We start from the raw sequence: 13,259 nt of genomic DNA, 5'->3' as shown, positions 1-13,259 counted from the left end.
TCAGACAACCCAATCATCATAATTAACAGAAACAAACACCCGAAATACATAACTGTGTGTTATGACTTCATGTCATTATGAATTTAACGTTTTGAATTGAATCATCGAAACAAATTAACCTGCGTAGAAGCATAATGCACGACATGCCTTTCACTAAAAGCAGAACAAGACTCTTCTTAGTGTTTTCTTTCTTGGCTTGCAGCCCGATAGTTTGCGTGTTGCTCATTATCCTGAACAAATAGGATTAGAGGCAAGAATTAAAATGCTTGAGTCTTGCGGAAGTTGTCTTGATGGTTGGCTGAGGCCATGCCCCAACCCCCATCATCAAACTCAGACGAACACAGTGCACGTCTCGTGCACAGATCACACTTACTGGCAGAAGCTTAGCAATTGCACCAGTGCCAGATGGGGATCGTTGTGCCGACATGTGCCCAGGCAGTGGAGAGAGATCAGGGCACAGCTGTCAGAATGGAGAGCTCTGAAGTGAGTTTCAGCTGCCATGCAAGAACAGGGCCGTGCTGTGTTTGTCCGTTTGCTCACTTCCTGTCTCATGCTCTCACTGTCAGTCTTGTCTGATTTCATCGTAGCACCCTTCTCGCTTCCCTTTGGCCTCGGATTTCCTGCTTTATGCTGTCCCTCCCAACATTATGTCTAATGGTGTGCCTGCAGGGCAGCCTGTGGCATGTCTAACTTCTCAGAGAAAACTAAAAGTCTGTCTGCAGGATGTGTCCCTTCACTGTGGATTTAAATTCAGGAAATATTAAAAAAGAGTGGATTTTTTCTTTTTAGCTAACTGACAAGACAGACAACAGGTTTGCATTGTATACCTTCTGGTACTCACTTGGAACGTGTAAACCATTAAACAACAGTAGCTGAAGATATTTATTGTCAAGATTGAAGAAAATGTAGTAATGAGGCTGCAACAATTATACCATCATTTGCCTCGGTTGATTTTTTCTTCTTTTACGTAAAGTGGAAGACCGTCTGGCCTCGCTGAACATGTAAAACAACAGTTCACGTGTGATACAAGTCAAGGCTTTGCAGAGATACTTTTGCATCGATTCTGCTTTGACTTTAATAAAAAGAATATAATAAAACAATCAGAGACTGTTTTGAGTTTTTCCTGCCTCCTCGTCATATGGGAGCATTTAGCCAAATCACAGCAGCAATCCTCGTGGTTAAGAGGACTGAACGATCCGCGGCTTCTTCTGGGGTAAAATTAAGATGAAAGCAAAACGGATGCCTAAGTGAGGCGGAAGAAAGCCAAAATTATTTGCCACCGATTTATAAAACTCCTGGATTTTTCTTTCCCAACCAAGAAAACACTGAAAACATCTGCTTTTATTGGAGGAAAAAAATAAAAAAAAAGAAACAGCTTTCCATACAAGCAGGTTACGATCCCCTCTTGCTATAAAGTTTGAAAAGATAAAAGGAATTTCCTGTAGGTCGATTGCCCAGTGCCTGTCAACTTAATTCATGTCTTCTTTTTCCATGACCTATGCATGGACTTATTTTCTGAAACCAAGGGCACCTGGCTTCTCGATGTCTGTTTCACCGATGAGGCAGCAGACAACGTGACGCAGTTTTCACAAGTCATCCAAACACTGGTTCAACCAGACCTCTTGGAGACAGCCATCCTGGATTCCCTGTTTGTAACTTAAGCAGAGAGCTCGAGCGGATGTCGGGAAGAGAAGGGCAGGAAGGACAGAGAAATAATACATAACATAGTGAGTTTCCATGGAAACGGGAGATGGGGGGGATTATTGTTTTGAAAGCGTTTCCTGTCTAGGGGAACAAGACTCTGTGGACTTTTTGAAATGGGATTGACAGATCTGGGCCAAGTGAAAAAAGTAAACCACCTACACGTCTCATATGCATAATGGGGTCTCTTTTTACTGTGTCAGAAGGTGAAACGCTGCACAGTCAGCAACCACTTTATTTGTGGAGTGGGGACGGGAGGGTGATAAGGGGGAGGGGGGTTATGAAAGAAAATTTAAATCTGCAACTTTTTATCCCTTTTTTATTTAACCTTAAACCAAAGTTAAATGCCTTTTACTTATTGGGGAATAGAAACTGTTTAACTACGTAGCGTTCACCACATTTACATTATTCTGTCCAGTGTAGAGTCCAGTCAGTTTCATCATCACAGGGGAATAAAGTCAAGCACGTTGGCATACATGCTGCTTATGCAAACATTTGCACCAGAAATGGCTTGTTCTAAAAATTCAAGCCATAAAGCAAAATCCATAAGGGCATGCATAAATGAGTTTTGTGTAGAGATGACAAAACTCCACACAAATCTGTCTGCTAGGATGAGTTATAGGGGAGACTGATCCAGCCCACCTTATAGCTGTTCTCACAAACTTGTGAAAGTAAGAGAGTTGAAGCTATTATAGCTCCAAAGAGTTGCACCAGATTATTAAATTTAATTAAAGTTCATGTGTGTAGAGGGAAGTGACTCAAAACCTATGTTTTTTGTGATGCAATGCATTTCATCGTATTGTCAAGTAGCATCTTTTTTATTTTTTTCCTTTGATTGCTTTTTTTTAAGTGAAGTTATCTACAGAGGGATGACTCGCAGTGCTAAGATCCTCACTGTCCTGCATAGATCTCAAACCACTGCTTTAAGCAAACGTGTCTCTTTTGCGTTTTGCAAAATGCACCTGTATGACCTGTGGGACCGGCAGTGAAGAAAAATTGACATGACATGTAGTCCTCGGCCTGTAGATCAAGAAACTACTGTAACAAGACAAGCATGTGTGGTTATCCATTCTTGGTTCTCCTGTGTAAACACTGAAGTCTGTTCTGTCAGATGCACAGCTCAGCCTGGAGAAAGTGTTAATAGTAAACCTGCCACTGAGTTTGTCATAAACCCAAATAAAAGCCCAGTGCGAATCTGGAAACAATCGCTGCTGATCGTCACAGTGTAAGCATCACTTCAGTTTAACTATACATTTTGCATCTGGCAGCAGCTGCCTGTGTTGTAGGTCTGCTCTTTGGATCACAGTGCACTTTTAAGCTTTCCCCCACCCCAAGAACTTTCTAGGCTTGCATGCATAGTTGATATATCGGCCATGTGTGAAGTCTGGCGGCACACCAAAAAACATCAACAGCTTTATTTTTGTTTGTCAGGACCATTCCCTCCTAATACCTTTTATCATCAAATGAGCAATTGCTCTCGTGGTTTGATCATTTAAAGTGGGTTTTCCTGAATAGGTCCCGTCCTTTGGTTCATTTCTCATCGGTGGCAGCTCAGTAAACCAAAATGAACCTTTTGTTTCTACAAAGAGAAGCCAAGTGTGAGGTTGTTCAGGGACAACCACGCTGGCATTTACGCGTCGAAGCTGATAACAATGAGTGTTTACTGTGGGGAAAAGTGGCATATGGGAGCAATCTGTTGAGACGTTTATAAAGATGTAAAGGATAAATTTCCCATTTCTATGATTTTTTTTTATGATATAATGCTTATATATTATGTCCCACATTTTCAAAATATAGGATTGAACAAACATGCGTTGTGTCCACCTGTGATGATTTGTTGCGAGGATGTAGCGCACAGCGTATCTGCCAAATTGAATCGGCTCTACTAGGCCAACATCTGGATTGTACAATACTCACAGACACGAGATTAATGTTCACTCTGCTTTGCTCTCTGCCCTCTTTTTCTCTCCGTCTGTTTTCGTCTTCCCTTTGCTCTCTGTCATAATTTAGGACAACTTTAATCCAACTGTTCTGTAGCGGTCCAGCTGTGGTCCAGATGCGTAACCATTTACTGTATCGTTGAGCGGTGACCTTCGGCAGTGTCCACTCTTCTGTGTTTTCTCATAAGAAAAATGGAAAATGTAGTCCTGACGGTGGTGATGGTAGAATTACCATTTCTGATCTGAAATGCCAGGAAGGTTTTTGAAACGTTTTGAAACATAAATCTGTTCCCAGTGTTCCATGCTGTGTGACTTTTGAGCCGGAAGCAAATCAAATCCGTTGCATAACGGCAGGGAATGGAAACGTTCTCCTCCCTCTGGGCAATGGGAGTGGGTTTCCTTCCCCGTACACACCCAGGGATGCACCCATCGTTCCTTTCCGTTTCCCTCCCTTCCTTCTCTTGCGATTCTAATTTTTTTAACGTTCTCTTCCTAAACTGATGCAAAGCCAGCCCTCACTGTCCCGAGTCAGCCCCGTCATGAATGTGGCCAAAGCTTGTTTACGCGAGAGCTGTCTGCTAGAAGTTGCTACTGTCTGAATCATCGGAGCGGCTGTGACTCGTATAAAGGCTTCAGAACAAAATGTGACTGAGCCTTTATTAACAGAGTCAAAAAACTAGTGGTAGTATGGTGAGTTTGAATTTCTCTATTCACTTAAAGTTGATCTTTGAGCTTTTTTGATTGTCGTTGTGATCTCTTAAAAAAATAAAAAAAGAATCAAGGTGATATTATACAAGGTCTAGTAAATTAAACATGTGAGCAAACTCACTGTATCTTGTTTGGGTCAATGATGATCACTCCGACTTCCTGTAGTCTCCCTGGAGGTCTAATATGACTTCCTGCCTGCTTTCCCTGCCTCGCTCATGCAGGATAACCTGTACAGCTCATGAGTCTGTTCTCCTGGCTTATGTTGCTGGACCGAACAGGAGGTAAAGACATTTGGGTCCACCCTGGAAATGCCACTTCATAGACATGAATGCATGAGAGAAGATGTCACATTTCCCATGTATGCGAAGCCACAAGTATTTCCAGTCCACAAAGACACTCCCACTGCAAAGCCTCACACCAACTCTCGCTCTGATTCTTCATTCCTCAGGATTTGTGTCTAGATATCAGCTTCCATCTTAAGCCTACATGCAACTTCCAATGTTTTACATGCAAACCTCTCTTTTATCAAATTTGTTTACATTTTTAATCACCTTTCTATCCTATCCAAGTGTGTTGTATCGTTGGACGATCTAATATGAGGTCATGGAGAGACAAGAGTCCCTGCTCATTTGCTATACTTTCTGTTCTTCAACTCACCCCAAAGGTGTAATTTAGGATTTAGCTCTGCGGACTGAGATGGTGATGAAAAAAGTGATGGATTTGGCCATATATTGTCTATTATTGTCCTACTGAAAGGACTTAAATTTAGTAATAAAATCAGCCATATTTTCAGCTAAAACTTCCTGGAGTTTTAATATAGACGTCCCTAACCGTGGTTCTTTGGCCTCACCAGTCACTATTTAAGACTGGTTAAAGACTGGGTCTCTTTTCTCCTATTTTGGAGCAATGCTACAGTTTTCTTTAGCCTTTGTAAGTGTACCAAAGACTAAATGTGACTAATGCTGTTTAGATTTTGAAACTTGCTGCATTGCAACTCTGTCATATCTTTTGAATTAAATTGGCTAAACCGAGAAGCCCACAAGCATTTAGAAGCCGGAAATTAAGTGACAGAAGAGATTTATCTGCAGCGAACATGACGATCAGATCTCACCTTGATAACCTTTAAGAATAGTGTAACATTATTCAGCTGGCAGCTCTGCATGAAATATGAAAGGATTTGGAGGTATGTACTTTTCCCCTTCTCAAGCAGCAGGTGTAACAATATTATCTTTGCTTTATATGATTTCCCAACTGAAACGTGCTGGCGTAGGAAGGAGGCACGTTGAGGGAGGTATGCCGCTACATAGAGAAAAGTCTTGGGTTTTGTTTTGGAAGAGTGAAGGAATTACCTGTTTTCTGGGGTGCTGCTTGGGTCATGAGGCGCTCCACGTGATGTAGATGTGATATTGGAAACTGTTTGAAAGGTGGGAGGCAAGATGGAAGTGGAGGAAAACCGAGCAATGTTACATAACTGGAAAAAGAGGAGTACTCCAGCTGCAATGACGAGAACATTATCGCCAAGTCCTCATCCATAACTTAGTGTTTTCTTATTTCTCTGTTGTGAATGCTGACTTGAAATGTTTCAATCTGACAATAAGTCAATTACAAATTTTGTGTATCTGAATAGTACCTTGCCATTATAGTAGTACCTTTTCCATTATCTTGCTATCTTTTTTTTCTTGATACCTTCTATATATATCTATAGAAGTAATTCTAGATTTCCTAGTCGTATGCAATTTGTCTAAAACATTTAATGCAGTACACTGCAAATTACTAATGGGGTGGAAAAAATAAATAAATTTAGTGGAGGTAAGTAGTGGATTGCAGAACTATGCACACACTTAATATAATACTTATTTGAAGCTCTTTTTGCTTTAGTTTCACCATTCAGCCTTCTGGAGTCCCCCCACCTACCGTTAGTTATAGTGACGTTCAGCTATCCTACTTGGATTTTCCTTTGCACCAGAGGGCTCTTTTTGTACAGTGGTATTTTTTTCACAGATCATGGCATCACCAGAATAAAATTGAAGCTTGGTGTCTAGCCAGAGTTCTGAAATAAATGTTGTGGAAAAAATTAGGGCTTTGCCTCATTTCCCACTGTGAAGTACCTGGAGAGACTGTGGAAAAGTGATTCCCTCATAATCTTGACAGATTTGGAGAACTTCTGAGAGGTTAGGCCAAGTCAAGATGTGTCATTTGGATCAACTCCCGTCAAACAAGCCTATTGCTAAAAATAAGTGTTTCAACAAAGTAATAGTTTAAGAGTGTTCTGCCTCATCCGTTGTTGAAGTCAAGTTGCATGGAAAAAAAAACACAACAGGTGGAAAAAATTCAGAATTTTATTGTGGCCAATGTGTTTTATATTATGCAAACAACATTTTATGTGGGAGTTAGTATTTTCTATAGAGGTAGTACCTTGTTGAGTTGAAACATTAAAACAGACAGAAACTCAAGAAGCTTGGATACGTTTTTGTCTAAGAAGAGGGGAGATTTGAAATGCAATTGACCTGGCCTACTATTATTTGAAAAGCAGGCATTCACCAATGTATTTAAAACAGAAAAAAAAAAAAAAAAACGTCCTTGAATGAAATGTGATGCTTTTTACCATCTAAATCTACATTAAAACCAATTTTGGGGTGTAGTTTTTCTGTCTGAGCTTCTTTTTAAAGATTTAAACACAAATCAGAAGCTTGTATTTATGGGGTATTAAAAGTATTCAAGAAAATTATAATTACATTCAAAATATAGGTAACATTTAATGAATAATTACGACAGATGTTTGATGGATTTGAAGAAGTGGCAGCTCTGTTGTTTTCAATATCTTGACAGCTTTTAATCTAAAAGTTTGGAAATTACTGTATATGCAGATGATCCCTTGTTTTAAATTCCATTGAAATATTTAATATTCTCCTGGATGTCTTTGATACAGAAGGTTGCAAGGCTCTTGCTGTTTAAGTTTCTCGGTATTCATCTCTCACATTGGTCCCACCATGTAAAAACCTCAGAAAGTAGAGGCCTTAGTAGTAGCAGGAAGGAGAACACAAGCTGCATGGGGATAAGATGCTGGCTTAACCACCATCTGGTCCACATCCAGGGGTCTCATTCTCACAGATTCTCACCGGCTCAAAGAATTTAGCTCTTCCAAAGAGCAGCAGATCTGACAGCGGGGCTTTGACCCTGCGACCAGGCAACGGGCCAGAGAAGAGCCGAGTATGGGGAGAGAGGCCTGTGCTCACCAACGAAATCTGTTGACACTAAAGGACACTGAGACAGAGATTTAATATTCAGCTGCCACATAATGGCAAGTTTTGCCCTTGATCTTACATTGTTTTAAGCTTGGTGGGAGTCTCTGAAGTCCTGCTGTTAAAATGAAAAATACTGTAAGATTCTACAGCTTCTTTGTGGTTTCTGTCTGTGTTATACCCCATTTTAAATTCACACCCCTCAGATATTTTCCCTCTCCACCAAAAGCCACAGCAATGCTTCTGCTGGTTATCCCATTGAAAGAAACGGGCCAGGGATGATGTCATTCTTCATAGTGTCAAATTCTTGGAATCTGGGCACCCTCAGCCTTCCCTGCCCAGCGGAGTTGTTGAAGACAAACTCCGGGTGGAATTAAGGGGGCCCCCACCTCTGTCACCAGTGGCCATCTTCATCCTGGGCTTCCTTGGAGGCCTGCTGCCCGTGCCTGACGTCATGGTAGCAAAACCATTATGAGGAGATTAGCTCGAGTTGAGCGCAAATCCTCATTGGCAAAGCTTTTTCTCCTCTTTTGCTGTTTTTTTCTTGTCCCATCAGTTTCCACATCCACAGGTTACTGTTCTTTAATACATCGCTCTGTTTGCCTGTTATTTGACTCGTCTCTTGTCTGATTTGTTCATCTTTGTTTTCCAAACTTTGTTTTTCCTCTCTGGCATGCAGGGACTCATTTCTAAGGTTCATATGCATTTCAAAAGGTGCAGGGGGCTCCTTGTACCAACACGAAGAATTGAGCCGAGTGGCAGCATGAATTTTAAATCGCTCTTCTGTAGTGAGCGGAGCCAGTTCTCAGCCGGACCATTAAAGCTCACAGTGTAAACCAAATGACTCTGGGTCATTTCACCCTTGCCGGTTTCTGTCCCCATTTCATATATATATATGCTGGCAATACTGGGCTTCATTTTTTCATGTCATGCCTGTAAACCTTACCATCTGAATTGATGCCCTTTTCTGGTGTTGGTATGGAAGTTATAGTTTCCTATTTTTAAATGAAAGGAGCGGCATCCGGTGAAGTCTGCTGCTGTTGCCCATCTACTCTAGCAACATCTTTTGCATGATAGCATTCTGCATCCTTTAGTTTATCAGTGATTATTTGAGCTGCTGTTGGCTTTCTATCTTCTCAAACCAGTCTGCTCATTATCCGCCAACATTAATTAACATGGCAAGACAAGAAGGGAATTTTCTCGCCATTCTCTGTAAGCTCAATAGATTGTGTATGTAAGAATCCCAACGTATCAACAAAACCGTGGCATGTTCAAAGTTATTCATTTCCAGTCTGGTCACTTTTAACTTTCGGAAGTTCTCTTCACCACATCTATATGCCTAAGCTGGTCGAGTTGCACCTGTGTGATTGGCTAATTGACAGCTAGCATTAACAAGGAACTGAACCTAATAAAATAGCTGGTGATCCATTTGGGCCAATAGCCTCAGATATTCACATGGATGGATCTGTACAACTGACCTTGTGCTGGTAGCCAATTTTTACTGGTGCCATTTAACCGTTTTTACCTAAAAGTAGACTAACGGTACAGAACAGAAAATTACTTTATATTGTCAGCTGTAAAAACGGGTACAAAGCATTCTCCTGGCAGACACAAACAGATGCATCGTGATCCAAAATGTCCAGGATTAGACCAAACCCCTTTTTATACCTAATAAAAAGTCAGGTATGGAACGATGAAAACTGTAAAAGTAAAACAAAAATGCCAAAGCAGTAAAACGACTACAAGCCAGAACCGACTAATCCATGTATGCATTATAATGTGTCCTTTCTCTGTGTCACAGCTTTCTCAGTTATTGTTTTCTGCACGTTTCTTTGTGCAGGCTGTTGAGGTTAAACTTTTCTCATTGTTTTTGCAGGATGAACTGGACTTGACCGACAAGAATAGAGAGGCCATGTTTGCGCTGCCTGATGAGAAGAAATGGCAGATCTACTGCAGCAAGAAGAAGGTGAGCTAGCCTGTGTTTTGTACTTTATCATACATCAGCTCTGATCCTCTGGCTGGCCTTCTGTTGACTGGCTGCCTGAAGCCACAGTTTAGAACCAAACGTCAACCTTCAGTGAAGGGGAGCGGGGGAAAGCATCCCCTCATGGCCCACATTTCTGCTTCTAATTTCTTCTTTGACGTAAACATGTGCACGTATTGCAGTATTGTTTTAGGGTGCGATTGTTTTTGAAATCTGCGGTGGGATTGTGGCAGGACCGAAAAGTCCATTTGTGCAGTCGTTGAGCGAGCATTTTACTGAAACTGCTAAAGAATTGTGATGACACCATCAGAACTGGAGAGTGTTTTCTTTCGCCCTCTCTTCAACCTTGCAGGAAAACATCTCAATTGTCTTCGATCTGTTTCCCCACAAGACCTCTGGTCCGAGTTTGTGGTTGAACATCCAAAGCATTATGTTTGAAGTACAATGACAATTCTTTATCAGCCTTCTCGCTCATACGTAAATGTCTATTGTGTCTCTCGGCTTATTTGCTCTTGGAAAGTTTCTACTTTCCAAGGCTTAGCTTGGATTGGTGGGGTATGTTCTGACAACCTTTCGTAATGATAAGTAAACCCATATATTGTTTTTTTTTTGTTTTTTTGCATTGGCACACGTTTGTGAGCACCTGCATGTGTTCCGACCTGGATTGGGTTTCAGTATATTAAACAAAAGGGAGCAGCAGGGTTGAGGGATGTTTAGAGGGATGTCAAGGTGAAGATGGAAACTGGAGTGTGAGCAGGAGAAATACACAAGAAAAATACAGTCTAACTTTTATTGCATTATGATAAGCTGCTGTGCCTTTGGATGCTCTGTGCTTCATCAAAGAGGATTGGATTCTTGGCCAAATTCGCAGCTGCAAACCCACAGTACAGTTCAATAAAACTTCTGTATCAGTTATTGAGTAACTCACTAAGGCAACCACAGACTTTTATGAGGACTGTCTGGGCTGTAGCACAAGGTAGTGGAAACAAAGTTTTGGCAGCAGCCTGGGCACTTTGGATCTCTGTGAGTCTAAGCCGGGTTCATAGCTAGGATATATTAGTTTGTCATTCCACCTTCATCTCTCCCAGTCAGAAATCATTTCCTCTGCAAACTTTTGTGTCCAGGCCAGAAAACGAAGAGCTAAACCAGGGTAACGGTGAACAGCGGAAAGCCGGAGGAAAATCCAAACAAATACCCTCATTTGTGGAGAGAGCCGTTGCACTGAAGAATGAGAGGGAGAGACAGGAAAAAAAAAAAAAAACTGGGTGCAATATCAGATAATAATTTGCTTTGTGTATGTTTGTGCAGCCAGGATGATATGAACGTTGCCCTCACATGCGCAGCGTCAGACAGGCATGAAAAATAAAAACGCACATACACTAGAAAGGAAAATTAAGCGATGCAGGTTGTGCAGAAACAACACATAAGGGCGCCACACAGTAGAGCTTTATGTTGCACAGAGTGAACACATGACAGCAATTTGAATGGGGACCAACGTTTCCCTCGAACCGTCCTGCTAAAAGTGAACACTGGTTGTCTTGTTTGGCTCAGTGAAGCGACGGCTCCAGTTGTTGCGGTTAGACTATTCTTTGAGGTAGGAACAAAGAAAATCTATCATTATCCCGCTGCCAAGCAAACTGCACAACACATTTACTGTAAAACTATTAACACATTTCAGTTTCCTTTCGGCATATTCTCGTGAACTCCACAAATAGGAATTTAATTTGCAACATCAAAATATTTATGTCTTAAGAAACCCTTCCAAATGCATTTTGATGTGTGGAGCTGCAAAGATATCCCAACAGATCTCCTGATTAGAAATGTTTGTGCACTTGCTTATTGTGTTAGTTATCCACGTAGCCAGCAATTTTCTAAACTTCTGTTAATTCAAATCAAGCGTTTCAGTTCAACTTTAGTCCAAAATTAGAGTGATGAATTAAAATAGGCGTCTGAAAGCTCAGAAGGAACAAGGTGACTTTGCTGCGCTTCATTCAGCCTTCCTGTCATCTTGTCTAGTTTTTTTTTGTGCTTTTTTGTTCTTTTACACTCTCCTGCAGCGTCAGTGAACAATAGACATGTCTCAACACATTATAGCTTCTTACATCTCTGTGCTTCCTCTAAATTTATCCATTTTATTCATTCTGTATTGGCTACCTGTGAGTCATATTTACTCATTAAATAACTTTCAGACAGATTATTGTTGTTGTTGGTGCCATTAAAACGGATCAAGCTAAAAATTGACTGATTCTCATCACCTGAAGATTTTTCAGTACATTGCTAATTCTTTCTTTATCTCAAAAACCAGGCAGTTAATTTGTCCAAGCTATTCAATGCTGATTTTATGAGCACATATCCATTCACAGGAATTGTTTCCAAACCAGACTCCCTCCAGCATCTTGTGACGGGGAAGGTTTGTTTAGTTTGTAACATGGTTGCAAACGGCTAAACCATAAATTAGTCAAAAATTCTAATTTGTGAGCACAATCACACAAACCTAATTTCGGTCCATAAACCTGTTGAGTGAATGAATCATTTGCTTTAGCGTTTCGAAAGCTTAATTGATCTAAATCAAGTTGCTGTACGGCTAAACCACAAAAATCTTTTAGCACTTGGAGCAATAGTGACAAATTGTGAGACTGGAAAACGTCAAATATTAAATGTAAACATGTAAATAATGAAGATTTACAGTAAATGGCTGTACTGACCATTTGTCTTGCCAAAGCCAACACACCATCTCACACCTCTGCCACAGCCAGAGGGTTTGGCTGTAAATAATGGTTGCACACCTCTCTCATGTTAATACAGAAATGGCATCAGTTTAGCTTTTATATGAGAGTATCCCATTCGTGCCAGTGAGGGTGTGTACTTGTTTTTGCATGACTTGCATCAAGAGTCGCCTGCAGGTAGAGAACACGATGTAACATCTAATAGCTCTTTATAATGGTCCAGTGCTGGAAGCCAAACAGGGTCTCCTGATTTTCATTAGTCGCGCTGCACTGACACACAAACACACACTTGTGTTTTCAGGCCACGATCACAGAGCGAGTCCCTGACCAAGCTACAACCCTGTTTCTGAAACCTTAGGGGTGGTTTAAACCCTTAAATAATCCAATGAAAAGCAGGTCAAAATATGAAGCTATTTTGTTAATGCCTAAAAAATTAAATTTTTTGTATGGTGCCAGAAAAATAGTATAAGATTTTTGAATAAGAGACACACTTAAATGCTTCCCAAAATTTAAAAACTAACGTTCTAATTGTCTGGAAGAGCAGATAATTTCATTAATTATCTGAAATTGATGAAATTATTCTGGAATTATCTGGAAGAGCAGATAATTTCATTGTCTGTTCTTCCAGATATTTTAAACCAAGCCCATTTAATGGGGCTATAAATTGTTTTAATCCTTTAATCAAAATGGTGCCATGGTGACTGGCGTGATATTGCTGCAGGCAGTTCCTGGACAATCTGATATTTAGTAGGAATAATTAGAGAGGGTCATCAGACGCAGTCTACAGACACAGTAACCTGATAGAGTTAGGTAGGTGGTGAGATGTGGGTTTGCTTGGAAAAAAAAAAAGAAAAAAAAAAAGTGTTGTCGTGCTTCTGTCAGAAATGTGAAACATATGCATGTTGCATTAAACCAAGGTTGGAACTAGTGTTTACATGAGTACACTTACACTGCAAAT

General features: G+C 40.6%; 1 protein-coding gene across 6 annotated transcripts in view; it reads left to right on the top strand.

The window, feature by feature from the left end:
- daam2 (dishevelled associated activator of morphogenesis 2) overlaps nt 1–13,259 on the top strand; it is a 111,402-nt gene that overhangs the window by 47,793 nt on the left and 50,350 nt on the right. For all 6 annotated transcript variants that reach the window (XM_088002914.1, XM_088002912.1, XM_088002913.1 and 3 more), the window contains exon 3: nt 9,468–9,557. In XM_088002914.1, the coding sequence (XP_087859040.1) occupies nt 9,468–9,557 (90 nt within the window). The remainder of the gene's footprint in view (nt 1–9,467; nt 9,558–13,259) is intronic.

This window comes from Poecilia mexicana, unplaced genomic scaffold, assembly GCF_051168715.1.
Source record: "Poecilia mexicana isolate PSO_F unplaced genomic scaffold, ASM5116871v1 scaffold_22, whole genome shotgun sequence".
NCBI lineage: Eukaryota > Metazoa > Chordata > Actinopteri > Cyprinodontiformes > Poeciliidae > Poecilia > Poecilia mexicana.
Note: the sequence above shows the minus strand (reverse complement) of the source record. Positions and strands in the feature narration are given on the sequence as shown.